The 27,160-nt window shown below is 34.5% G+C and overlaps 1 protein-coding gene across 1 annotated transcript; it reads right to left on the bottom strand.

The window, feature by feature from the left end:
* Nucleotides 1-25,922, bottom strand: LOC118046748 (protein PIR). The gene is made up of 30 exons (XM_035055757.1): nt 25,638-25,922; nt 25,427-25,499; nt 25,230-25,294; nt 24,883-24,960; nt 24,648-24,767; nt 24,468-24,538; nt 24,150-24,242; nt 20,889-20,958; nt 20,640-20,704; nt 20,243-20,438; nt 19,953-20,104; nt 19,588-19,681; nt 19,261-19,476; nt 18,785-18,996; nt 17,769-17,910; nt 14,500-14,668; nt 13,677-13,753; nt 12,894-13,064; nt 12,675-12,751; nt 12,480-12,582; nt 11,989-12,108; nt 11,617-11,760; nt 10,515-10,664; nt 10,258-10,401; nt 10,022-10,109; nt 9,213-9,340; nt 2,888-3,095; nt 2,516-2,688; nt 1,420-1,626; nt 1-460 (listed from the first exon to the last, which is right to left on the bottom strand). Exons 1-30 carry the CDS (start codon nt 25,689-25,691, stop codon nt 266-268), a joined length of 3,855 nt encoding a protein of 1,284 aa, XP_034911648.1. The 5' UTR covers nt 25,692-25,922; the 3' UTR covers nt 1-265.
* Nucleotides 25,923-27,160: the final 1,238 nt, after the last annotated feature.

Genomic DNA, 27,160 nt, shown 5'->3' with positions numbered 1-27,160 from the left:
TGAAAGGTCAATGCTTTCTCATTTGCATTCAAGACTGATGTCCATTAAAAAACAACAAGGGAGATAAATCCCCTGTATGTTTGTAGATAATATACAGATTGAATTCAGTCTCTCAGAGTTCATGTCAGGGAACACATTACCAACTACAATTTGATAATCAATAATGATAATGGTAATAAAACTACAACTTGACGACACTAAATGCATAGTTATTACAAGATGAGACAAAAAACAATAGAAGTGGAAGGGGGATTGCAGGACTCATTCAGGCACCTTTTTGAGGCAATGTTTCAAATGCTGAAACAGTGTTCTCGAACTTAATCCGATGCAGAGGGGCACCACTTTGCTTGATAGCACACGCTATCTTGTCTTCAAGGGGGCACCGGGCTTTCAGCATCGAGAAAACATGATTGTTCAACCTTCTTGCTTTCTTCATGGCTTCTAATAGGGTTTCCCATCCCTATGCAAAAGAAGAATGTCAACAGGCTAAAAGCAAGGACTAATCAATCAAAACATGAAAAACGTTAACAGCCTAAAAGCATGTGAATCAACCCACTGTTTCCGTTGTACTTGGTTGTATGTGCAGTCAAAGCTTGAAATTGATTTTACAAGTTACAGTTCTTTCTTTGGAGTGAAGAAAACATAAGAGTAATTGCATATTCTAGTTCTATGGTTACAGATTATGAAGCATCATATTTCCGGTACTTTGTAGTAGATTTATTGATATAGAGCTTAGTTTTGATTCAGGGTATAAGTCCACTCAATGCGATCAAGAATTATGACTCGTTGAATGTGAATATCATTATGACTAAGATTGTCAGGTGAGAACATCAAGCTAGTGATCAGGCAAATCATGCACACCAGAACAATTGGATGGCTAACAAATTCAAACCGCAAAAGGGCATGGGTCGACTGATGGTCAGATTAGCTGGGCAAAACCGTAAAACATGAATTGCAACCTAAATTCTGAGCCGTGTAAATGCTAGCAAGCAAAGTTGGTATGTGGACTCAAGGCTCAACAGGACTGCACGTCCCAAATTACATTTAATGAAAAGCAGAGAGAAGAAATTGACGCCATTTAGAAAATGTCCAGTTCTTTGAAGAAAGCACCATAATGACCTAGAGCACAGCAAAATAAATGGTAAAACATTATGAACTCCAATCATTTATTTTAATCCTACATAACGAGTAAAACCTTACATGATAATGAGTATGAGCAGAAAGAAAAGAACTAAATGAACAATGTTTATACGCAGAATCAGTTATAGAACAACTGGCAGATGGTAATCCATCAATTGAGGAATTTGTGTTCAAGTCCAGCAGAAGAAAATATTTTAAATATATAGCAATGATTTTCTATAGACAGGCATATTACTCATGAACGCAGAAAATTTCAAGCATAGACGTAAATTTCAATACCTGGGCAACATGAGGATTCTTATGTGCTTGGCTAAGCAATCCAGCCTCCACTTCTGCAATATTGAGGACTTGATATGAAAAATCAAAGAGTTCAAAATGCATCTGCTGTCCAAGCAAATAGATTATGGTACAACCACCCCATGCAACTGAGTCACCCAAGACTTCAAAATTATTCGATGATACTTGAACAGAATCCTCCAGGTGTCCCTACAATTCAAGTATTAAAACAAATTAGCAGAAAGAAAAGATATCACTTCTGTGGCTAAACAAGAGGTAAACCTAAAGGTTCATCATCCTTCTAAAGGAGTAGTCAATTATTTTAAAGCAAGAATTTATACATATTGATCTCAATTTACTATTAAATGATTTCTTAATTGAACCATTGGTCCACATGCCCAACTAATAGTTTTTTATCACAACTGTAGTAACCTCCAGATATCAAGGCTGCAAATATATGGCTATTACTGGCAAGGAGAATGTTCCACTCAAAATGGTTCTCTTAATCCCACGGGATTGAATGAGTAATATGATGTGTGCAGTTCTTAGCCTTGACCTGGATTGTAACACCCACCCCCACACCACAGCACCACCCCATACCACAGCACCATTGTGGCTGCTCATCAGGAGGTATCACATGTCCGGGAATTAGTACCTCATCAGCATGGTTGTCAAATCAAGATTTAAATGATAAATCAGAAAGATTATTTTCTGATTAAATCAGGCTATGAAACATGAGTTATTTATACAGTACAATAATGAAAAACAGCATGAATAAACCTTTTAAAAGGCTTATCATATGATTGTCATTTTGCAGAATCTGAGAATGATAATAGTTGTCTAAGATTTTAGTAATAAAATAAAATAGTTCATGTGTGAAATTTTTGGCCCAAAAATACAAATTAATGAGAAGTACAACCCGCAGCACTATGGAGATGGCTGTTGAGAAAAGTTATGTATCAACTAACAGATAGATTTACTCTTAGTCTAGAATATGAACTAATACCTCAACTGATAAAACTGAAGATGATTATTGTTCAGATATATTACCCAAGTGTGAAGTTATTATAAAAATAAACTGTAGAAGGTCATTCCTTACAATTTGGAGGCCACTATATATACGGTAAAAGTCCTTTGAGGTTGTTATGTCAATGAACCCTGTCTTGGGAGCAGCACTCCATTTACTGCAATACTTATCCAATGCAGCACTGGTAAAAGCAAGGGCATATTCCAGCACACTTCCAGTAGTCATGTTAGCTTTGTAAAGAAGATCTGCAACAAAATGAAGACACCAGACCATAAAATTAAAAATTAAGGAAACCAAGGGAACAAAACTTGATGAATATAATAACAGGCATAAAATAGAGTGACTAACTACTGTTATTACAAAAGAACTGGCATATGTTTTTGCTTCTATAAAGGTGGTCAACCAAACAGCAAAAAGCCATCTGAAGAGAAATGAATTATGCACCTGCAGCTTCTGCCTGTTTTGACATGGTATAAAAAGATGTTGGATTTGGACAACCAGGGTTAGACACTATTGCAGAAGTGGCTGATTTGAAAAGATTGACAACAGGACTATCCCCTCCATCCTGTGAATGCAATATTTGGCCATCTGCGCCAGGAAACAAGCCCAACCAAGGGGCAGTTTGCATGAAATGCATGGTATCAACTTCCCTCTGTCAATCATGTAAAACAACTATAAGAGGCAGTATGAAACATTGGTTCCCAATCATAACAGAAGTCAACTAGATGAGCCATGGTAATGTTTTGTAGACTAAACAATATATTGTGGCATACAGAATCAGGTTACCTAGCCTGCCAGGCAAGCCTTTTGCCTTGCCAAATTAATGTAAATGAAAAACCTAGTTCAGAATATTTTTTTCATTATTTTCTAATGCTCATCTTTATTTTCATTAACAGTCATTTACTCAACCAAATGTTACATTCCATATGTGATTTTACAGATAAAATAGACATAGATTACAGGCTGTGATGTATTATTATAAGAAAATGTTTCATGTGACTAAATGCATGAACAATAATTGTTTTACTCCATTAATAAGGTTCTAAGATCTAAACATACAACAACGTTGATTGCTACATTGGTTCAACAAATAACAATTGGATCCACTTGCACATCATTTACAACAACAAAACAGGACATAATTATTAACACCCACTAGGACATCATTCCCAACAATATAACAAGAGAAACAAATATGACCAATAATGAAGATAGATGGTGAAAATAGATTTGGGCACCTGGCATTGAGTGATTGGTTCAATGACTTTTAAGTAGAGTAGATCAAGCACACATTCATAGCTCTGATCTAAGATGAACATGATGTTACCAGATTTGGCCATATTCTGTATATGGCAATAGTTTATATTTACAGGATCTTTGTAGTTGGTGGAGCAATGTTAGGGATTTATGTGGTTGGAGGAGCCATTTTATGAATTTTGAATGATTAAGGAAATCATGCATGTAATTATAATTATTAAGCTGTAAATAGGGAGAATTCTAACTATTTAAAGAGAGGCAAACTTCCATTGAGAGGAATCAAAACCAAAACCAAAACCAAAACCAAAACCAATTTCAGCCTTCTTAACATGGTATCAAAGTTCTTAGCTTAAATTCATGGAGTGTGAGAAATTCTCATCTTGGTTTGGTTTGTGGGCTGATTCAATTCTTTTTTTTTTTAGCTTGGGATATTGTTTGGCTTGGGCTGATTTGTATCAGCATCTTATTTTGTGGCATTAGTGTCTTCATTAGGCTTGTCTATTTTTTCGGGGTTGTTGTGTTTTTTTAGTCATGCTAGAAGAGAAAATTTCCATTGTTCACATAAATGACAAGAATTACACTTCTTGAAAATTTCAGTATCAGATGTTTGTCAAAGGAAGAGAATTATGGAATCATTTGGATAGGTCCTCTTCAGTTCCAACTGATCCCAAAGAACTTGGTTCTTGGGAAAGCAAGGTTGTTTCATGGTTGTTGAGTTCTATTGAACCTTTTATGGTCAACAATCTTATTCCTTTAATACCGCTAAGGAAATGTGAGTTTCACTTTGGCGGATGTATCATTAAGATAACTCTGCTCGAAAGTTCCAAATTAGAGTTGGAAATTGGAAATTATTGCATAGGGAATTAGTCAACTGAGCAATATTTATCCGGGTTTCCCAAACTAGTGGAGTGCTCAATCTGGACTGGTGCAATCTAAGGTTCCAAAGAAAGCGTTGGGGGTGGTACAAGTGGTCCATTCCAAGAGCCAACGAGACCAAATCTTAATGAAGCTTCACCTAAAATTTAAGAGTGTACGTGTTGGGTTGATTGACCACAAACCTATTCCAATCTTGGATCCTAGGAGAGCTTCTACGTGAGGAACAACATCTTGCCTCATAACATGGCATTGCCCAAGACACTGTCATTACTAACATATTCAACATGGCCGATGCAACTCAAGGCAAAGCTAGATCCAAATCCCTACCACAATGCTACAATTGCGAGTTTGGGCACATAACAAAGAATTGCAATAAGAAGTTATGCAATTACTGCAAAAAGGAAGGTCACATTATTAAGAACTATCGCATACGACCTCAAAATCGATTTGCCCATGCCTTGCATATTGTTGTCCTATCCAACCTTGAGACTATGCCTTTAAATCAACCAGCTATCATGGGGTCTTCTTCTACTCTTACACCGAAGCATGTCCAACAGATGATAGTTTCTGCTCTTGGACTTCAAGGTAAGACAAAGCTACTCCCCTCTTATTTGTTAATTGACCCTGTGACTTTCAGTCACATGACTGGCAATTTCAAAGCACTATAGGATGTTCGTAAGTATGATGGTGAGCATAATATTAAAATAGCTAATGGTCGTACTATTCCTATTACTGCCATTGACAATCTAGGGTCTACCTTCATTGATGTTTTTGGGTATCCTGACTTGCCAATTTAATCTTTGTTGGCCAATTGGTAGAAAATGATTATTCCTTTCATTTTGACCATTGTGGTTGTTGTATGCAAGATCAACCATCGGGCAAAGTGGTAGTGACGAGGCCTAAAATGGGACGATTTTTTCCTCTTCAGTCTTTTTCTATGCCTTGTTTAGTATACTTGGGTTGTCCTGGTATTGCCAATACAAGTCATCTTTAGCATAAGAAATTAGGACATCCTAATTCTGTTATTTTGAAGCATCTCATTAGAAGTGGCTATTTGAATAATATACATTAGTTTTCTTCCTCTCATTTGTCTTTTGATTGTTCTTGTAAACTTGATAAAAGCAAATCCTTATCATTTCCTATGCAAGGAAGTCAGGCTTCTGCTTGTTTTGAAATTATTCATACTGATGTTTGGATGTGAATCTTGTTCTTTCTCATGCATGATATAGATATTTTTTAATATTTATTGATGACTATAGTAGATTCACTTGGATCTATTTCCTTCATTCTAAAGCTGATGTGTTTATTTTTCAAACCTTTGTTGTTCTTGCAGAGACACAATTTTTTGCCAATATTAAGATCTTATGCTTTGATTCTGAGGGGGAATGCATGTCTTGTGACTTTCAATCCTTCCTCCAACTAAAAGGTATTATCTCTCAACATCCGTGTCCTTATACTCCTTAATAAAATAGAGTCGTTGAGCATAAGAATCAACATCTTTTAGATGTTGTCCATATATTATTGCTTGAATCTTTAGTTTCTCCTCGATTTTGGGTGGAATCTTTACCTATAGTCGTCTATTTGATTAATCATCTACCTTCTCAAACCTTGAATGTTGACCCTTCATATTTTTTTTTTGTTTGGAGTCCCTCCTAACTATAATTCTCTTCATGTTTTTGGTTGTATTTGCTTTGTTCACTTACCTACTATCATGTCAAAAAATCATCTCAACCCAATAGCTTAAGCTGTTAGGTGAGGTCCTAGCATATGATTTATATTATTCTCTAACACACTCTCTCAAGTGAAAACCCTTTTGGCTTGAAACTTGCATAAGCCCACATTACCTTGTGCTTAATTTTTTATCAAATAAAATGGGGATGGTGACATTCGAACTCGTGACTGCTTGGTCATCAAGGCTCTGATACCACATCAAAGAACCATCTCAACCAAATAGCTTAAGCTGTTGTATAAGGTCCCATAATATGATTTATATTATTCTCTAACACATCGAACATCACAAGCTTGTTGCCCAGGCTGTTTAGCGTGCTTTTCTTGTCTATAGCAATTCCCATAAAGGATTTGTATGTTATGATGTGGATAAGAACAAGATTCGCATTTCACGAAATGTGGTTTTATGTGAAAATAAATATTTCCTTCCGTCTCGTGCAAATTTTGTTTCTTTTTCTGCATTGCTTCCTTCTTTTGATGATGTGTCTACTATTGTTAATCGTTTTAAACCAAGAATTGTTTATCAACAACGTCACCCACTATCTCTTTCTACTCCTGAACCAACATCTGAACATGTTTTACAAGAGCCTTGATGGTCAACTCTGGTTCTACAACCTCCGAATAGGTATGGGTTCTCACATTCAGTTGTTCAGGCCACTATTGATATTATTTCTATGCCTAAGTCTTATTCTCAGGCCTCTACTCAAGAGTGTTGACGACTGACTATACAAGACGAACTTCAAGCTCTTTATGATAATAATACTTGGGACATCGTTCCTTGTCCCTCTGGGGTAAAACCTATTGGATTCAAATGGGTATACACCATCAAGCTAGGTACCAATGGATCTCTTGACCGATATAAAGCTCGTTTGGTGGCACTCAAAAATCAACAAAAATATGGCCTGGATTATAAGAAATCATTTGCTCTTATGGCTAAGATGACCACTATCCATATTGTTTTTCGTCTTGAAAGGATGATCGCTTCGTCAGATGGATGTGAAGAATGTTTTTCTACATGGTGATCTAAAGGAAAAGAATTATATGACTCCTCCTAGCATGTTTTCTTCCTCTTTTACTGAGGTTTGTCACTTGAAATGGTCTCTGTATGGTTTGAGAAATTTCTTACTACTCTTTTGGATTCCACCTTCACGCAGAGTCAATATGACTACTCTCCTTTCGCAAGACTAATATTGGGATCGTTCTACTTTTTGTGTATGTTGATGATATTGTGATTATAGGATATGATTCCCAATTGATTGAACAACTTCAGCAATGACTCCAATCTTCATTTCATATGAAAGATCTTGGTCCACTTCAGTATTTTCTTAGTCTTGAGGTCCAGCAATAACTGGCATACTTTAGCATCAACATAAGTATACCCATAAGCTTCTTTCCTTAGCTGGTCTTTAGACACTAAATCAGTTCTTACACCTATGGAGGTCAACTTGAAACTACATCATGAATGGGGATCTCTTGCTTGATCCCTCCATGTATCGATAGCTGGTCAGAAGTCTGAATTATTTGACTATTACCCAACTTAATATCTTGTTTGTTGTACAATAGGTCATTTAATTTATGCAGGTTTTTTGCCAAACTCATTTAGCCGTTGTCTGTCACCTCCTTTGATATCTCAAAGGGATGCCTGGTTGTGGTTTGTTCTTTTCTTCAAGGACTTCTTTACAATTGGCGGCCTACAGTGATGCTGATTGGGTCGATTGTCCAAATACTCGTCATTTTGTTTCGGGTTGGTGTGTGTTTCTTGGCGGCACTCTTAGTTCTTGGATGAGTAAAAATCAAGCATGTGTCTCAAACTCATCTACCGAGTCTAAATATAGAGTCAGCTCATCTACCTATTTTGAAATCACATGACTTTGAGGGCTAGTGAACTTGGTGTTCCGCAACTTACTCCTTTTTATGCAGATAACAGTGGTGCTATTCAAATTGTTGCCAATCTAGTTTTTCATAAGCACACCAAGCATTTTTAAGTGGATTTTCATTCCATTCATGAAGCACTTGCACGCCAAGAGATTACTCTTCCTCGCATTTCCACCGAACATCAAACTGTTGACATCTTTACCAAGACTCTCTCCCGTCACCACCATAAATTCATGATTGACAAATTAATGCTTCTTGATCGACCAACATAAGTTTGAGGGGAGATATTACCAAATTAGGCCATATTATGTATATAGCAATAGTTTACTGATTTGGATATTACCAAATCAGTAATGTTACTGATTTTGAATGATTTGATAAAGGAAATCATGCATGCAATTATAATCATTAGGCTGTAAATAGGGAGAATTCTAGCTATATAAAGAGAGGCAGACCTCTATCAAGAGGAATCAAAACCAAAACCAATTTCAGCCTTCTTAACACATGACAATGATCCACCACTAACTAAACAGGGCAGTCTCACAGCTAATTGGTAGAACGCAAAATTCTTCAATATTTGCTTGTTGTTTTTGTCTACCCAGCATTTATCCCATTAGGATTTGAACATTTAAAGTAGCGAAGACAAAGTCGACCAGCTCCGCTATAGACTTGGCCAATAAAAACAAGACAAATAGCTAGAAAGTCCAATGGTCCCACATGATGTTATGTTATTTTGTCTATATAACTTGTCTTTATTAGCCTTGTCTATGATGAGTTGGTTGAGTACGTCTACACAACTATTTCTCTATAATGAGAGATAGTATGATACTCCTGCTATCCCTATTGATCTAAAAGTGCCCCAAAGCTCTTCAAAGTACTTGTATAATTGGGCATTCTTGTTCGAAGGGATTGAATGGCAAACTTGTAGAAATATGAATCTACCAGACACAAAGCTACAGTTTAGAGCATGCATAAGTAAGTCTAGACATGTTCTCAAACTAATATCATGAAATGAAGAAACTAGGATACTGACCAATACAATGTCAAGAAGCCCCATCCAATATAACACACTACCAATCTCTTTAATCCCTCGAAGAACCTTTGCTTTGAGCTCTGATTTAGTTCCCCAGTTAAGATTTTCTTTGACAACCCTCATACAACCTGTATCAGAAGTTAAAGATGCAAAATAGGGAAATGAGCACAAATGTACACACACACAAAAGCACGCATGAATAGCAAGAGATGCATGCATAAAATTCCGAATAAAAAAGCATTCATAATATCACTAGATTCCAAATTTTCTTTTGACCAAAAAAAAATTGATGTGAGCAGGCACTTGGTAAGTGAATACCATATGCAATGGAAATATTAAATCCACTGATGAATAAAAAGACAATCAAACACAGTTGAGACAAGACCTCACAGCTACAGCACTTAGAAATCACTCAAAACAGATTTTTTTCACCTCACATTCAAGGAAGCTCTAACCACATGTATCACACCTGGGCACTCACTTAACTTTTCTCTCACTGACACTAATTGAGTGTATAAGATCCTAGAGGTTGGTGGTTGTTAGAATTGAATGTGGTAAACTTTGCACCAGATTCTTCCTTCAGCTCTCCAAACAGACATTAATTCCTAAAGTACACTGTACACCCATAAGCTTTAATTCACTGATCCATAATAAAACATATGTCGACATAATGTAACTGTGATGCATGCACACATGCATATGTTAATATATCATATATAAGTTCTTTCAGCCTTTTTTTAACACATCCCGCAGTGCATGTAAAAAGAAGAAAAGGAAGACGCTATCAGAATCATGACACCACCATGTACCTGTGACTCCTCCATCAAAAGGGAGCAGTCCAATAGATTTTGGCAACGCTGCTTGCAATCCAGTAATCATTGGTTCAAGTGTAGTTACCTGAAACACATCATGAAATATTAAACTCAATCTTAATGTTCATCCACACAGCTTCAAATAAAATCATTCAAATCATATCAAGATCCATCTTTTCATGACATTGAGTGTTAATAAATGAACAGACTAAATTCTCAAAAGCATCACGTACCTTATTTGTTATATGATCTAACAGGGCTCGGATAAGCCAAGGCAATGATCTGGATCCTAGAAGTCTAACAACAGAAAACATGTGAGGAATTCCAAAGAACCCACTGTGCAAACGAGCAAAGCTTTGATGTGCAGAATTCAACTCCTGCCAAGATAATATTAAATGAGAATGAAAGTCAAAAGGTATTATGAGAAACAAAATAGCATCATATTTGTAAAACGCAATCAAATGATGGTGTCTAAGCTCTAGTTTGTTACCTGAGTACCACAATAGAAGTTGTCCTTTGCATGGGGAACTGATGGCTTTTGCACAGGAACAAGAGGAACTCTTGATGATCGGACAAAACGCTGAGTAGTGTTGCATAAGACAAAGTTTGGCAGGAAATCACTTTGCATCTCTGACCAAATCTACCATACACCAATGAATTGATTGAGTGAGACTAGCTCCTTGGAAAAGCAAAAGATAAAAATAAACAGCACACTTAGGAATTTTCTTTAATAATATCATACCTTATCTTACACTTTTCTTTAAGTTAATGATAAGAAAAATATGCATCACTCTTAGTATGTACGTACAAGACCATGGAATCCTCAAGGTCACTTAACATGACTCACATGAGAAGTCTCCTTTAGACAATGCATACACAATGACAAAACATAAAAGTTCTAACCCAAAATGCTAATGAATTGGCCTAGATGTGATTTTTCTTTAATTAATATCATCCTCTCGCTACATTTTTCTTTTCAAAGATAGGAAAGGATGCATCATGCTTTGTTTTAGGTACAAGAATAGGGATTGACAAGCTCAATCATACCAATAATACAACATGCATGAGAAGTCTCCTTTAGACAATGCATACACAATGACAAGATATAAAGGTCCTTAGGCAAAAATGATAACTAACTAGCTGGAGACGTGCTCTTCCAGCTTTAGTATAGCTGTCCCCAATGTGAGATATCTTTTCATTGCCAAAACAAGGATAAGAAAGCCCAAATGATTTTCAACAAGTACATCAGATAAGCTCATTTTTAAAATAATTCTTCCCAGAATCAGAGAGACAAGAGAGTATGCATATTATACAATAAGATTAATGATGCACAATGCCACCTCATCCATATAAACAAAGTATCAATTCTTCTCTCTATGTCTAATGGATGTATAGGCTTAAGAATTGAGACTCCGAGCAGTTTATCTGCATTCCTAGAGTTTGAAATTTATAAGACAGATACATAATAGAGATTAGAGTGAAACACAGCCCAGAATACCATGATTGTACATCATGATTTAACAATTATAGCATGCATAACTATTACAGAGAGATGTACCCATAAAATGAAAGCCAGAAATAGTTTGCCAAACCTGAGTTGCAAGTCGACTAGAAAATGATACAAGAGATAAGTTTTCTTGCATTTCATTCAACATGAGACTGAACGAGTCTATTGAAATATCTTTTGAAAGCAGTCCATGAGCATGCTTTAATATTTCCAGAAGTTTTTCTAATTCCTGCAACAAAATCAAGGTATTTGTTTTTCCATCAGAAAAATTATTGATTTAGTTTTCATCATTAGAGAATTCAACCAAAAAGCTCAATCTGGTACGTCAAAATGCCATGCATTACATACATCCATATCTCGTTATACTTATGAATATGTGAGAACCAAGCAGTTAGCACCACATAGCAACATGATAGTTGTATTACTAATATAAGAAACACAAGAACAATCTACTTACCACCACTGCACATAGATCTTGAGACTCAAAACGATCAAAAAGAAACTCAATATTGTCTCTGAAAACCTTGTTCATCCTTTCAGAAACCAAGCTTCTTAAATCAATGGTCCTCCCAAGTAACTGTACACAATTAAATCCAAATGAAGGGAGAGAGCATCAGAGGAGCATGGTCTAAATTACTATTCCTCTTCAGATTGACAGAAAGAAAGAAAAAGATGATTAAAACATGTAAAACAACAGCAGAGATATATGGTCCAATCATAAGCTGAGAAATAACTGTGTGAAATAATCCCACAGTTGAGGTACCTGGTCCCAGTTAAAGAGTACATTGAAAAAAATAAAATATTATGTTTTCAAAATTTCAGACTGTCATTAACAATTGCCAAAGAGGGAGAAGGTAATGAATACTTCGCATGACAAATGTGGCCCAAACACATCAGCGACCACAGGTGCAGTAAATCAGTGACAACGTAGGAAAATTATACTTTTACCTTTACTCTTGTCATCTTAAATAGTGCAGTGAATCTCATAGGCTGTACAGAATACTTTTCTCCATTGTCCAAAGCAAAGAGGAATGAAGGATCAAGCATTTCACTACAGGATTTAGCAAACCAACAAGACAGATGATTTAATACATTGTATTTCCAGTAGCATGTGTTATTAAAGAGAGAAGGAAAGCCGTGTACCTTGCTGCCCAACTCTTGTAACAAGTGAAAATAATTTCACAGAGTTTTGAAACAAATAAATCAAAACAATGGTCCACCTATCAAAACTTGCAAACACTGAGTTAGAGCAAAAATTCAACAGGCCATAGCCAGCTTATCAAATGACAAATAGAAAATGCATACATTTCCAACAAGGGATGCAAAAAAATTAGTTCTAGAAAATGCTAAAATATAATATACCTCGGCCTCAATTTCATCATAGAGGAATCGCTGCCTTAATGCAGCCAGAGCTTGCTGAGCTGAATCATTGTAGATATCAAATGGCATCAGAACACTTTCAAGAAGACCTGCATTCTGGGACTCAAGCACATGATCCACCAGCATCCAAGGAAGAGAGCATTCAATAGGAAACTGCATATGGATAGCAAAATATTTTCTACAAATCAGGAAAGTAATATAATGAATAAGAAAGTGGATGAAAGGAAAATAAAACAAAGAATTACCACTTTACTATTATGAAATTTTAATGACCTATCAGTTGAACATGCTGCTTTCTTTCATTTGGAAACCTTCTTCTGTTCTGATACACCCTTATCATACTGTCTTCCTAATAAATGTCTAAATCTATGTATAGCCACCAGAAGTCATTTCAGCTAATTCCATAAAAGAGAAAATCAGGACCGGTTCATGACCAGACGTAAATGACCAAAGCAATAAAATTTCATCTAATCAGGATTGGAACAAAACTTGATAACTTTCCCAACCAATATGATTTAAACAAGGAAATAGAACAAAAGGAGTTAAACAACAGAGAACAATGACTGAAGTTTCTAATTAAGAGTTCATAAATACATGCAAGCCCCTCATACCAAGTTAATCACTTCCTCAGATCAATTTAGTTTAAAAATAAGCAAGAAAACAATTTCTGAGCTAACATCAATTTAGTAAGGCAGACCAGTTCTCTCCATGTTTAGAAGAGTTTCATTAGCTATAGCAGGTCCACAAGAAATTCTGTTTTCTTACCTGAATAACTCGAGATGACTCCAAATAAAATTCTCTAAACCATAAGAAACCAAGATCTGTCAAAGTAGCCACAGTCGCTGCAGACATTTTCAGAATTGTTAAACTTCAGTATATACCACTTGAAATTTGGTGCGGCAAAAGGACAATGTACTTCATTTTCCACCTAGCTTGGACCAATGAAAAACACTAACGGGAGCAAAATTAGTTATATTATCCTCAAAGAAGCAGAAGCACCGTGAACATGGATGTGCTGCTAATATGCCAAATTAGCATTTTCTGTACTGTGCAAAACAAAGAATATCCATTGAAGAAGTGCCATCTCCCTTCTTCATTTTTATGGGGTCCACAAGGCTAATTAGACAAGGGTTCTGTAAGGGAACAATTATGTGCCAATGCTCCTATTAGCATGATCTACTGACAATGAATCAAGATATCAAATGGATGATATTTAAGAATTGGGTTGGCATCTTGATCTTGAGGACCATGTAAAGGAAATCCTTTATCTTTTAGGATAATTTCAGGATACATCATATCATGTGAAGAATCTTCTTATTCCTATGCTACTATAAGCTCATTTTTCCAGAAAATTCTGTAGTCATTTAGAGTTTTTCAAGAAAAGGATTTGCATACTAGAATTCATCAGAAGATCACAACTAAACATAGTGTAAGTATATCAGGGATGAAAGTCTTTATAGACCCCATACATGGGAATGCTAATTATAAAAATAACTGAAAACTTGGACCTGCATGACTAATTTGCCTTCACTCCTAAAAATAGGTTAATCTCTTCTTTTGGAAAAGACAAACAATTAAATAAGAATACCTGAATAGTCCAATATATGTAGGAAGAAGCTAAGCTTGTAAAAGAAGCTCTCCAATTGCTTTAAATCGTTCACAGGAATCTCAGACCCATTGTTGCCAAAGAACCCACCAGGCTTCCGATGATTACCACCAGACACCACTTCATATATCAAGAACTGCAAGCAATGGACCTGAACCAAGAAAATTGATGATCTTAATTTAGTATGAACATAACTTTGCATGTAGCGATGATATTTTAATCCAAACTCATTCATTTAAAACATAAATACATGATTGGAAAGGAAGGAAACCATGAGGCATGCATAGTGTGGTCGCATAAGATGCATATATTATGATAAATTTGATGTTAAAAATGAAAAATGGCTTGTTTGATGATACATGCAATATTGTCATAGAGATATGGAAAGAATTTGCACTGCGAACTTCATCAGTCTAGCAGTCTTGAAGGCAAGAAAAAATTTTGTCAACATGAAGATGATGCCCCATAAATAGACAGAATTGGGTGACATGACCAAAACAAAAAATTTAGAAGGAGATTTCACTCCCTTAAACACTGAAATCTTCTGAATATATCCTCTTCTACCACCTCAACCCAACCTTTGAAATTTACAGTCTTACTTCTCATTTTATCTTAATCCAACTCTCTATCTAGTCCTCATTTGACAACATCCACAGCTCCTATTGAATAGGTGCCACTTAGATGATGTGATCCTAGTTTGGATCAAAGGAAAGTAGGAAGTAGAAATGCTGGAATTGTTAGGAAGTGAGAATAAATACAAAAACTTCAGAGAGAAACTCTTCTCTAACAATTGAGATTACAAAATGATGTTCAAGACTGACCAAGAATACAATCTTAGGCCTAATTTGTAATGTTCTTACAGCTATAAACAACCAACAAACTAAAGAGATTGAAGTCAAGAGTTATGGCTCAGAATCCAGTTATAAATTCAGCCACATTTAGCACACAAAACCTGCCAGAAATCAGCAAGGAAATCATCAATTTAGTCTACATTTCCAGCTGCACATCAAGCTCCCCCGTGCAATTAAGACCTGTTCTAGATAGCTTCAGTCACGAGATTTTATCAGTTTGCGGTGGTGTTGTAATGCTGTGACTACAGCAAATTTAATCACTTGTGTCACATTTTTGTTCAAGATTTTGAGCTTGAAATGGCACGAAGAGATAGAGGATAGAAGGGTGGAGCAAGGGGAGATCAAATGGGTGTTTGCAGGAGTTGAAGCCAACCCTCCAATTAGGAGGAATGATGGACACCAGCAGAATGATGGTGGAGTTGACAAGATTGCTAATTTACAAAGGCAAGTTGAGCTTCTTACAAGACTTGTACAACGAATGATCCCTCCTAATGAGGTTGATCACAAACTTGAGGATTCCATTCTCAGTTTAAGAATCCTTTTGATGCAATACAGCTTGGCAGACCTAATGTTAATAAGTAGCACTTAAACAAAGCATCATGGTTGAAATGCTAGAATTCCAAGGAAGTTTGAACTCGGATAATTTTGTAGATTGGTTAAACACCATGAAAAGAGTTTTTGACTAATATGATGTAGTAGATGAAAGGAAAGTTAGATTTGTGGCTATCCACTTCAAGGGAAGTACTTCATCTTGGTGGGAACATTTGCAAGTCTCTCACCAAAGGAGTGGTAAGGGTGAGATTAATAATTAGAGGAAGATGAAGAAAAATTTGTGTGAGCAATTTCTCTCTGCCAGCTACACTCGAATCCTTTACAAAAGCTTGCACAACCTCAAGCAAGTGGAAAGCATAGAAGAATATACCAATTTGTTCTATCAACTCATCTCTAGATTTAATTTGAATGAAAATGAACAGCAAAAGGTTGTTCATTATTTGAGTGGATTAAAACTCTCAATTCAAGATGTTCTTGTCTTGCAAAGATTGTTGACTGTTTCAAAGGCGTACAATAAAGTTTTGCTCATAGAACAACAACAAAGTAAGGGTTATTCAAGATCTCTACAACAGCAAACCTGTTCTTCCAGATTTGGACAGCAAGGTTTTGGTCAGTCCAAGGTGGGGAATGCCTCCAACTTTGGAAAATGACTAAATCTGAGAGGTGAGCAACAGACCCGGGTGACTTTTAAAGCAACTAAACAGCCCTAACACACTCAATCCAAGGATGAAAAGCAATTCCAAGAAGGTAATAACAATTGCTTCAAATGTGGAGAACCGGGCCACAAGTCATCCGATTATAGAAAGAGGGCTCTAGCAATCAAACAAGCAGAAGAAACTGAAGTCGAAGATACTACTCCAATCAACAACTAGCTATCACTGAACATACTACTCCTATCAACAACTAGCTCATTGGTGTTCAGTGTTTTAAGGTTAAAGCAGGAGAAGATGAGAATGACATATGATGACATACTTTGGTAAGCTTAATTTTGGATCAATTTAGGGAGCTCAAACTCAAGGAATTAGTGCAACAAAGAGAGGACAGGGTTTTCCCACTTCCCTAGAGAGGAATGCAGAAGTCTAAAACTCCCTTCAAGTTTTTTGTTTTTGGCCTACTGGCAATCTTCAAAACAGAGGAGAGGTCCTAGTGATTTGGTATTTTTTATGAAGCAATTGTTGAGCCTATTAATTATTTACTTCCAAAATCCAATGAGCTAGAAATTGGAGTTAGTGTGCTTGTTGAACAACATTGGCCACAACAAGTTTAGTTGATGATAAGTTAGATGTTCAGAGTGTGATTGTTGAATGATATTATACGTCGCTTCTGCTATACTTTGGATCCCGTGGATGAAATAAACAAAAAGCATTGGTAAGAAGGGGTTTTTTATACCTATTTGAAAGACTCTTTTATTAAAAAAAATATTACATTGGCATGCAACATAATTTCTTGAAGTCACGCATGTGGCCCATAAGCTGCACAGTTGACATCTGTCTTTTATGTCGCCATTCACTCTATCAATGGTTAGCAACCCTGGGCAGTTGTATTTCTATTGTTCACTTTTATGTTTTAAAACAAAATCTTCATCAAACATCTGAGTAAGACAAACTTTATAATTAATTTCCTTGGTAGTTGGAATCTAACTAAATTTTTCATAAGTGATGGTATACCTTAAATCTTTTCTCAATCACTCTGTATTACAAAGCTTCACGGGTGTGACTGAGAACTCAACCATAAAGGTTTGTCTTCTGGAGCTCCACTTATCTGACAATATTATATCCTAGGAACTATGATTCCTATATCTTGACAGGGAACATAAAAGCATGAATAAGTGGAGTAGATGAGTAAAACCTGTGTGGCTGTGGGTGCCACTGGCCTTGGATAAAAGAAGCTCCCTTTGCTTTCATCACCTCCATGTGACTGTAAATCAGATTCAGGCTTGCTTGTATTTGCCATCCAGTCTGCTGAAAGCGTCCGCATGTCAGAGAGAATCCTGAAAGTTACCAATTACATAAAATAAATAAGCAGTTGAAACATTTAAGTGAAAAACATTTAGAAACAGATTTTATCTGTATTGACAAGTTAAAACATATCAATAGTCAGCGGTTGAAACATTTAAGTGAAAACCATTCACAAGCAGATTTTATCTTTACTAGCAAGTTAAAACATATCAACAGTCTGGGCATAAAATTAGGAAGAACAAGTAGAGAATGTTGTTGGATGTAGCTCCTGATTTTCTTATGATTGTAATGTCTCACATGTAATAGCATTGCCATTGACATTTTCCCATGTCTAAGTGAGCGATGGTATCTCAGTGATGTGTCACGGAATCATTACCAGTTAACTTTATGTGCTTTAGGAGGGTTAAGGATTGCGAAGGTAAAGACATGTTGTGCCATGATTGACACGATGCATGCGTGTGGAGAGCGAAAGGTTCAAGAATCAGTCTATTTTCCAGAAACTACAATAGGACAGATTGGGTTTCATGGACATTTCATAGTGTATTGGTTAGAAGCTTTTTGAGAAGTGTCTTTAGCTGTTCAGCAGAACTGGGAAATTCTTATCTTATTTTTCTCAAACAAGTTACTCTTTACCACTAGTAATTTCCCATTCCTTTGTCTATTAACAAAATCTTCATTTATCATTTGAAAAACAAAATACTATGCTAACAGTACATAGTACATATGACAATAATGGGCATCTAATTTTTGATTGATGAGAAAAATAATAGTGTTGTTCTTACAGAAGCAAGTGCAGGACTCAAACCCAATTTCAACCCCTAGTCCCCTAATTTGTATGGAAGAGAGCTTGGAATTGTGAAACTCTAGCCATAAATTCAAATGACAAATACTGACTAAAAAGCCCACCTCGACAGGTCCTTCTTCTTTCTAAAGGTAGTCCTCAACATGGTGGCTAATGTGTTTTGGACAAAATCTTGGACTTCAGCATGTATTGTTTCCCACAAGGCATCAACTACCAATGTGTCACGCCGATGCATCAGCGATCCAACACTTTTTATGTAACTAACAAGCTCAACAAGTGCTTTCCTCTCCTCAGCACTGTAATTATATCGTACCACCTGCAAGCTAATTCGGCATTACTATATATTAAGTCAAGCAAACAATAAAATGATAATGAGGCAAGGCAGTGGTCCTTGAATTTTTATATCAGATTTGGTTATCACAAGTATGGCCCCACATAAATCCTTCTAAGTTAGTTCTAAGTTGTTGGATTTCTCAGGTGAGCATTGCTGACTGAGCTTCAGCATTCAAATACATACCAACCAAGATTAAAGAGGTTCAACCATCCCAATAACAAAATCATAAAATATAGAATATAATACCTTTTCATAGTCGAAAAACGATTCTGAAGATCCATTTGATTCTGAAGGAATTGCCTCTTTGCATGGGCGAGAAAATTTCCAAGCACATTGTTCCCAAATCCGTGCAGTCCATCTGCTTAAGAGCTGGAACCCTTCAACAACCATATCATACATGTTTCCCTTGACTTCTTTGCACCAATCAACATCTGCACCATCTATTGACTTCAATAATAATAGCTGCGAACACAATTTGAAAAGATAGGAAACACGCATTAAAAAGCTAATGATAAAGCTTCCTCAAACCATATATAGGGAGGGGAAAAGACAGGGTGAAGTGGGGGTAAGCACCTGATTCAAAGATGAAGCAAAACGAATTGTGAAATCATCATGCTCGGCACGAATAGTTCCAATGTGATTAATGATGAGATAATGCCTCTGATAAGTACGATATGTTAAGGCTTTACAGATTACACACACAAGTTCTACAGAGCGAAACAAAGATCACTTATTATTCTAACTACAAAATGGATATAGCAAAAGCATTAATGGTCTATTGTGTGGACATGGGGGCAGTAACTAATCAAGTCCTCGTTGTCCAAACAATCACAAAGATGAGAAGTGCATGCCTATTTTGCCAAGATAATGGTCAAAGCAAATGATAGAGAGAGAGCGGGGGGCAGCAAGTCATGATAAAAAATAAATGTTGAGGATATTCTTGTGCGTCCCGAGGTGGGAGCTCATGAGGTGCTGGAAGGGTGAGAAGACGAGTTTGTGCAGAAAATCTTTGAAAGTAAATGGACAACTCTTTCAAGATTGCAGCAGGAGAAAGATGAAGATCAGGGAATGCAGGAATGACTGGATCGTTCTGCCACAAATCACAAACAAATTAGAAAATATCAATGAATTGACTAGATTTCAGACATGTAAAACTAAACTTTTGTGCAAGCTCAGCCGAATGTGACATTTGAGATTACCAGAGCACCAAGAAATGTGAACAGAATACCTTGAAAATATTTATCAGCCTGTTTATTTTTACCCTCTTGTACAGTGACTCGCTGTCTTTTTCTGATGATGTTGCTAAGACGACAAGGACAGGTAAAACACGTAGAAGAATGTGTCTCTCAGGAAATAAAAGCGCAAAATCCAATTCCAATGACTCAACAGCAAAGACTATCAGAACTTGAAGAATATCTTCTACACTTTTTCGAGTCAAGGACCACATTGTAATACCAACTATACTATTTCAGTTTAAAGAAAGAAGAGCCAGACAGGCGATAATCTACATAGAATGATGGTATTATAGAATGTCGGACAGGGTAAATTTTTGTGTCAAAAAAAGAAATCAAGTATTTCTTCCTGTCCTGTCACACTGGAAGGCATTCAATAATTATTAAGGATACTTGTTCACCCGAAACATCTCGACATGCAAGTTCAATAAGATTGCCCACCTTGTGCTTAAGAATATCTGCAGCAGTTGAGTAACAATGCAGTTAGTATTGACCATATCATCAGACTAACAGTGAATAATAGAAGATATCACATCAGCACTTGGCCAGCCAAAGGGACAAAAAAAAAAAAGGCATTTCAAAAACAATTGAGGTAAAATATCATTTAAGACAGATAAGATCACACAAGAAAAGTTCTCACACCTGTAAATCATCTAACTCCTCCCTCATAGAGTCAATGTCTTGCCACTGAACACTAACTTGGGTGAATGTCCTGTCAAAATCAGATACAAGTAACAGAAAGAAACAATGTTAGACTGCATGGCAAAACAGCAAGTCAATAATTCTAATATTGAGTGAAAAGAAACTAAAAAACTTGGAAATGTCCATAAAGAAACTGTACGAAACACTGTGTTTTAAAAGTTGGATTTAGTAGCTTAGCCAACTACACTTATTTAATTGATATGTATAAGAGGAGAGAACAGTTCGATGAATTAATCACAGGAAATAACTATTCTCTATTCACTGTTTTGATAATATATATATACTAGACACATGACCCGCGCGATGCCGCGGGTCAATTTTTTTTTATATAAAAATATTAAAAAAAACAAAAATTTAAAAATCTTGGGTTTTTTTGCAAGGCCATACCCAAGAATCTTGGGTTTGGCTGCAACACCTGACCTAAAAGTAATATTTATAATAAAATTAAACTTGCATGAGTTAAGTTTAAGTGAGCCTGACTGCAACACCGAACTCAAGAATATTAGATGTGGGTCTGACTATAAGGTTGTGTCATAAAAGTGTGATAATTAAATAGACTAATTAAAAAAAAAAAAATCAATAGGAAGGAAAAAACTAATGAAGAAAAAGGAAAAAATGAATTAATTGGGTTAACCCTTCAAACCAGGTTATCCCATAAAACCTGGGATTTGCATCATGAAAGTTTGATAACTAAATAGAAAAAAAATGACGAGTTTACCCAGAATTATCTAGGTTAACCCATCAAACCAAGTTAACCCATCAAGCCTAGGATACGTGTCATTAAGGTATGAAAGTCTGATAATTAAATAGAAAGAAAATTAACTTTAACAAACTAAACTAAATGAAAAAAATAACTCGTCAAATCATGTCAACCCATCAAACCCGAGATCCGTATCATGAAAATCTGATAACTAAATAAAAAAATTTTAATATTAACAAACTAAATCAAAAAAAAAAAATTCATTAAAAAAAATTAAAAAAAAAAAACAGCTAATATTGTAGTAATCCATATATTTTTATTTTTTTTGAAAAAAGCTACAAAGCTAAGTTTTCAACCAGATCAATATAAAAAAAAAAAACGACAAAGATTATTATTTTTAAAAAAAAAAGTCAATTTTGGGTAAAATAAATGAAAAAAAAAAAAACATGTAATAAAAAGGAAACAAAAGCAGAAAAAAAAACATGTGAGAAAAGCTACAGTGTTTTAAAGAAATAAACAAAAAAACTAAATTTTCAACCAGCTCAATAGTAAAAAAATAAAATCAACAAAAATAATTCTGAAAAAAAAATATGTAAAAATTGACAATTTTGGAAAAAAGAAAAAAAAATAAAAAAATAAAAAAAACATGTGGGGAAAGCTAAAGTTAGATTATCATTTAGCTCAATATTAAAAAAATAAATTCGATAAAAAACAAAAACTATGTAAGGGAAACACTGTAGCAATCCATATTATTTAAAAAAAAAAAAACTATAAAGCTAAATTCTCAACCAACTTAATATAAAAAAAAAAATAAAGTCTACAAAGACCATTTTGAAAAAAAAAAGAATAAATAAATCATAAAAAAAACAATATATGAGAATATTATAGCAATCCACAATGTTTTAAAGAAAAAAACTACATAGTTAAATTTTCAACCAGCTCAATATTTAAAAAAATTAGTAAAGATAATTTTGAAAAAAAATTTAAAAAAAAAAAAAACAAAGACAAAGAAGTCAATTTTGGATAAAAAAAGAAACAAAAGCAAAAAAAAAAATGCTACAGTGAAAAAAAAACTGCTACAGGAAAAAAAAAAAAAAAAACAAAGCTGCAAAACTATACGAAACACTGTAGTAATATTTAAAAGTGTTAGGTCTTTCTGCAAAGCTATACCCAAGAATCTTGGGTTTGGCTGCAACACCTGACCTAAGAGTAATATTTATAATATTAATAATAACATTAAACTTGCATGACCCAAGTTTAAATGGGGGTGGCTGCAATATCAGATCCAATAGTCTTAGATGTAGGTATAGCTGCAAGGTCGTGTCATATAAGTGTGATAATTAAATAGATTAATTAAAAAGAAAAAAACCAACAGAAAAAAAAACTAATGAAGAAAAAGAAAAAAAAAATATGAATGAACTGGATTAACCCGTCAAATCTGGAATTTGCATCATGAAAGTTTGATAACTAAATAAATAAAAAAAATTAACGGGTTTACCTAAAGTTAACTGGGTTAACCCATCAAACCAAGTTAACTCGTCAAGCCAGGATACATGTTATGAAAGTCTGATAATTAAATAGAAAGAAATTTAACATCAACAAACTAAATCAAACAAAAAAAATTCATTAAAAAAAACAAAAAAAATTAAAAACGAAAAAAAATAAGACAATTAAATAATATAATATAATATATTAATAATGAGTAAAGTGAGGCGTAAAAAAAAAAAAAAAAGCCTTTCATTCACTGAAGCATAGGAGGCGTGGGGAAAGCTACAGTGCTTTCCCCACGCGTTTTAGAGTTCTTTAATATATATATATAACTAAAAGGCATAATTTTTTAACATAAAAAGTTAATATTACACAAGCTAAAACTTGAATAGAAAACAATTTCACCACCACCAAGCTTTACCAATCCATAGAATAAAATTGCAAAATTAATAAAGTTCACATTCCAAGAAGTTTTACTAGACATATTTGCAGAGAGTATGGGGTGGACTGCAAGATGCTCAAGCTAGAAAATTTAAGGACAGGAGTAGTATAAATATATGCTTTAAATTGAAGTTAAAGGAGGCCCACTTTTTCATAGTCTCAAATGCTTGTTTTCAGTTTCTAATCTATACCACGGAGAACTCACTTGGAACTTGTCATACTATCATGTATGTGTTTTGGGAATTAATCAAAGTTTCTGAAGATGAGAAATATTAGTGACCTATTTCTGTAAGTCATCTGCAGGGGTTATAGATTAGGCTTTGGTCATCCAAGTAATAAGCCAACAGCAAATCCTAAAATTGCAAAACATATAGTACTGAAGATATTCTTGATAAGTTCAAACAAGACTATCAACAATTATAGAGAAACTATAACAAATGACTGCCGATTCCCATCCAAGTGGCTTTAACAGGTGGAAAGGAAAGGGGGGGAATGATGAAAAGGAAGTTGGAGAATCCATATCAAACATCAAAAAGGGCATGTAACCTAGTTAAAGTATTTAATTTTCATACCTCTTGTACCATGAGAAGTCATTAGGTATGCTTGCCTTGGCATTTTTAAGATGATCAAGTTGAACTAAAACATCAAGCAACTTCAACATGGACCTGGAATTTAAAAAAAAAAAAAAAAGGTTAATAAAAGAATCACTGATTAAATTTTTCAAGAAATTTTTTTTTAAGATCTCTCAAACTGAGGAGAAAGTTCAGAGGATGTCAAGGAGCTAACTTTAAAGCACATTAATAACTTCAAAATGAGGCATGCACTACAAGAAAACAAAGCAATTGAGGCAAGGGAAGAGGAAAATAGACAACGAAAGGGCAACAATGTACCAGAGATGGGTTATCGTGGGGCCATTAATGTGCCGCTCAGGCCTAGAAAACCGCTGCATATCAGCTGCTAGCTGCATCATCAAACAACACACAAAGGTCTTAAAAACTCAGCAAGAGCAAGAAACCACACATAGTACATTACTGTAAACAATAAATAAAAGAAGGTAAGAGATCATATACTTTCGACGCAGCCGATGCTTGCCATCTCTGGATTTCACGCAAACGACTCATCTCCAAGTCCAAAACTTGATACGTCTCCAGATACAAGTCAGCCTGACTGTGCTTCATGGATTCTGGAAGCTGCCACATCATATAAATTTTTCAAAGAACCGGAAAAAAAACTCGAATTATTCAGTGATGTATTTCAATGACAACAATCATATTCATATTTATTAGAATTGAAACCAAAATAGACCTGAGGAAGTGCTTTGACGCAACTTCTATACGTATAAAGCACCGATGCCATCTCCTTCCCCTCTTGGATAAGTGCATTCTGTCCTCACATTCCGCAGTAATTGCCATAAAAAACCCACCAAACCAATGAAATTACATTCATCAATAAAATAAAGCAAAACAAAACCCAATTTACACCGAACAGTAATTACCATCAAAAACCCACCAAACCAATGAAATTACGTTCCTCAATTAAATAAAATGCAATTTACACCGAACAGTAATTACCATAAAAAAAAAACCCACCAGACCAATGAAATTACTTTCATAAAAAAAAAAAAAAAAAAAAAAACGGCCACAGCCACATACCAGCTGATTCAGAGCTTTTGTGTCTTCTGATAGAGATAACCGATACGCAGAAACATCACCATACTCTATAGAAATGAAGAGTTTCACCAGTCATTACCATCAATTAACACATTTTTTACCACCTAATAATAATAATAATAATTGCCATCAAGAATTTTACGAGTAAGAAATTATTAAAAGATCAAAAGAAAAATTACCAATAGGACTGTTGGTTGCTCCTCTTTCGGATGAAACCAAAACCCCAGCTCCTTGGACCTCTGCTTGATCATCCTTTCACACAAATTAAAAAAAAAAATCACTAAATCATAAAAATATGATTAATTATTAAAAAAAAAGAAATACATTGTAGCATTTTGCATGAAATTAAAAAAAAAAGGAGAAAATGTAGAATAGGTAGATAGGGGATACTTCAAGAGAGAAGGTAGAGAGAGCTGCTATGGCTTCTTCGACTGGAACTGCCATTACTTTTTTTTACTAGTAATGAATTGTTTGGATTATTCAGAAAATCAATCCTAAGATCGCATTGCCATTGCCATTTTACGGGTGTTTTGTTGAGAAGAAAATGAGAGAGAAATAGAGATGTTTTCAGAAGGTGAGTTGGATGGATCGGATTTTAAATTAGTTGCTGTCTCGAACTGAGTCTGTCATGACTCGCGCACTTGCTTGAGCCTGCATCTTTAATCTTCACTGCAGACTGTTTTTCGGAATTGGACATCGATGTTAGGTTTATTTACGTTATTGCCGTTTCGTTTGATTAACAGTGAATTACTAGATAGGTGATCAGGCGAAGATTTTTTTTTGTTTTGAAGGAGCAAGAAAATTTTGGAATTTAAGTCATTGTTTCGAATGGTTAAATACATTTAATTAATTTAATAATATAATTATAACAAAAATAAACATAATTACTAATAAAAAAAAGTTTGTCAATATTATAAAAAAATATCTTTTAAATATTCTTAAAATATCTCGACAATCTTATTTGATAACAAAACAATAACTAAATGAAAATATAATAATCTTATAAAAAAAAATCAAGCTTAACTAATAGCAAATTAAATGTTGAATGATGAATTACAAAAGAAAAAATAATTTTAAAAATAAACATAATAACCTAACTTGAGTTAGTATACTAAATTCATAAATCAATCATGAAACTGGAATAATCTCTTACAAAAAAAAAATTGAATAAAATAATAAAAGTCAGCTCTCAAGCAAAGAAAACGATAAAAGGCAAAACTAAAAAAAAAATCATAAAAAAATCAAATCAATTCAAGTTAGCTCTACTAACTCACGACCCAGGATATGAAATCAGGATAACTTTATAGAAATGAAAACAAAAAAAAATCTTGGAGCTCAATACCCAATAATCTAATATTAAATGATAAAGTTGAAAAATAATCAATTTTAAAAAAATGACATAAAATACCAGAGTTTTATCAAGCTAATCATTAAAACTTATGACTCAAGTCTTGAGACCAAGATTACCTCATAGAAAACAAACAAACAAAAAAATCATGAAGCAAAATTTTCAATCATCCAAATATCGAGTGGTGAAATTGAAAGGAAAAAATCAATCAAGAAAATGATTAAAAAAAATAACAATATAAATCAAAAGAATAACGATTAAATCTGGTATAAAAATTAAATAAAATAAAATAATAAGTGAAAAAAATAAAAAATAAAAAGAATGGTGATTAAATCTGGTATTAAAAAAATGATAAAAACAAAAAAAATACAATAAAAAAAACAAGGATCAAATTGGATAATAAATTAAATGAAATCAAATGTTAAAGGATGAAATTGAAAAATAAAATCAATCTCAAAAAGAAAAAAAAAATAGCCATAAAAAAATAAAAATCAAAATTGATACAAATACAAATTGATAAGACACATTTAATTTTTAGAATAGCATGCACGAAACTTAAAGCGAG

Source organism: Populus alba, chromosome 19 (genome assembly GCF_005239225.2).
Source record: "Populus alba chromosome 19, ASM523922v2, whole genome shotgun sequence".
NCBI classification, from domain to species: Eukaryota; Viridiplantae; Streptophyta; class Magnoliopsida; order Malpighiales; family Salicaceae; genus Populus; species Populus alba.
Note: the sequence above shows the minus strand (reverse complement) of the source record. Positions and strands in the feature narration are given on the sequence as shown.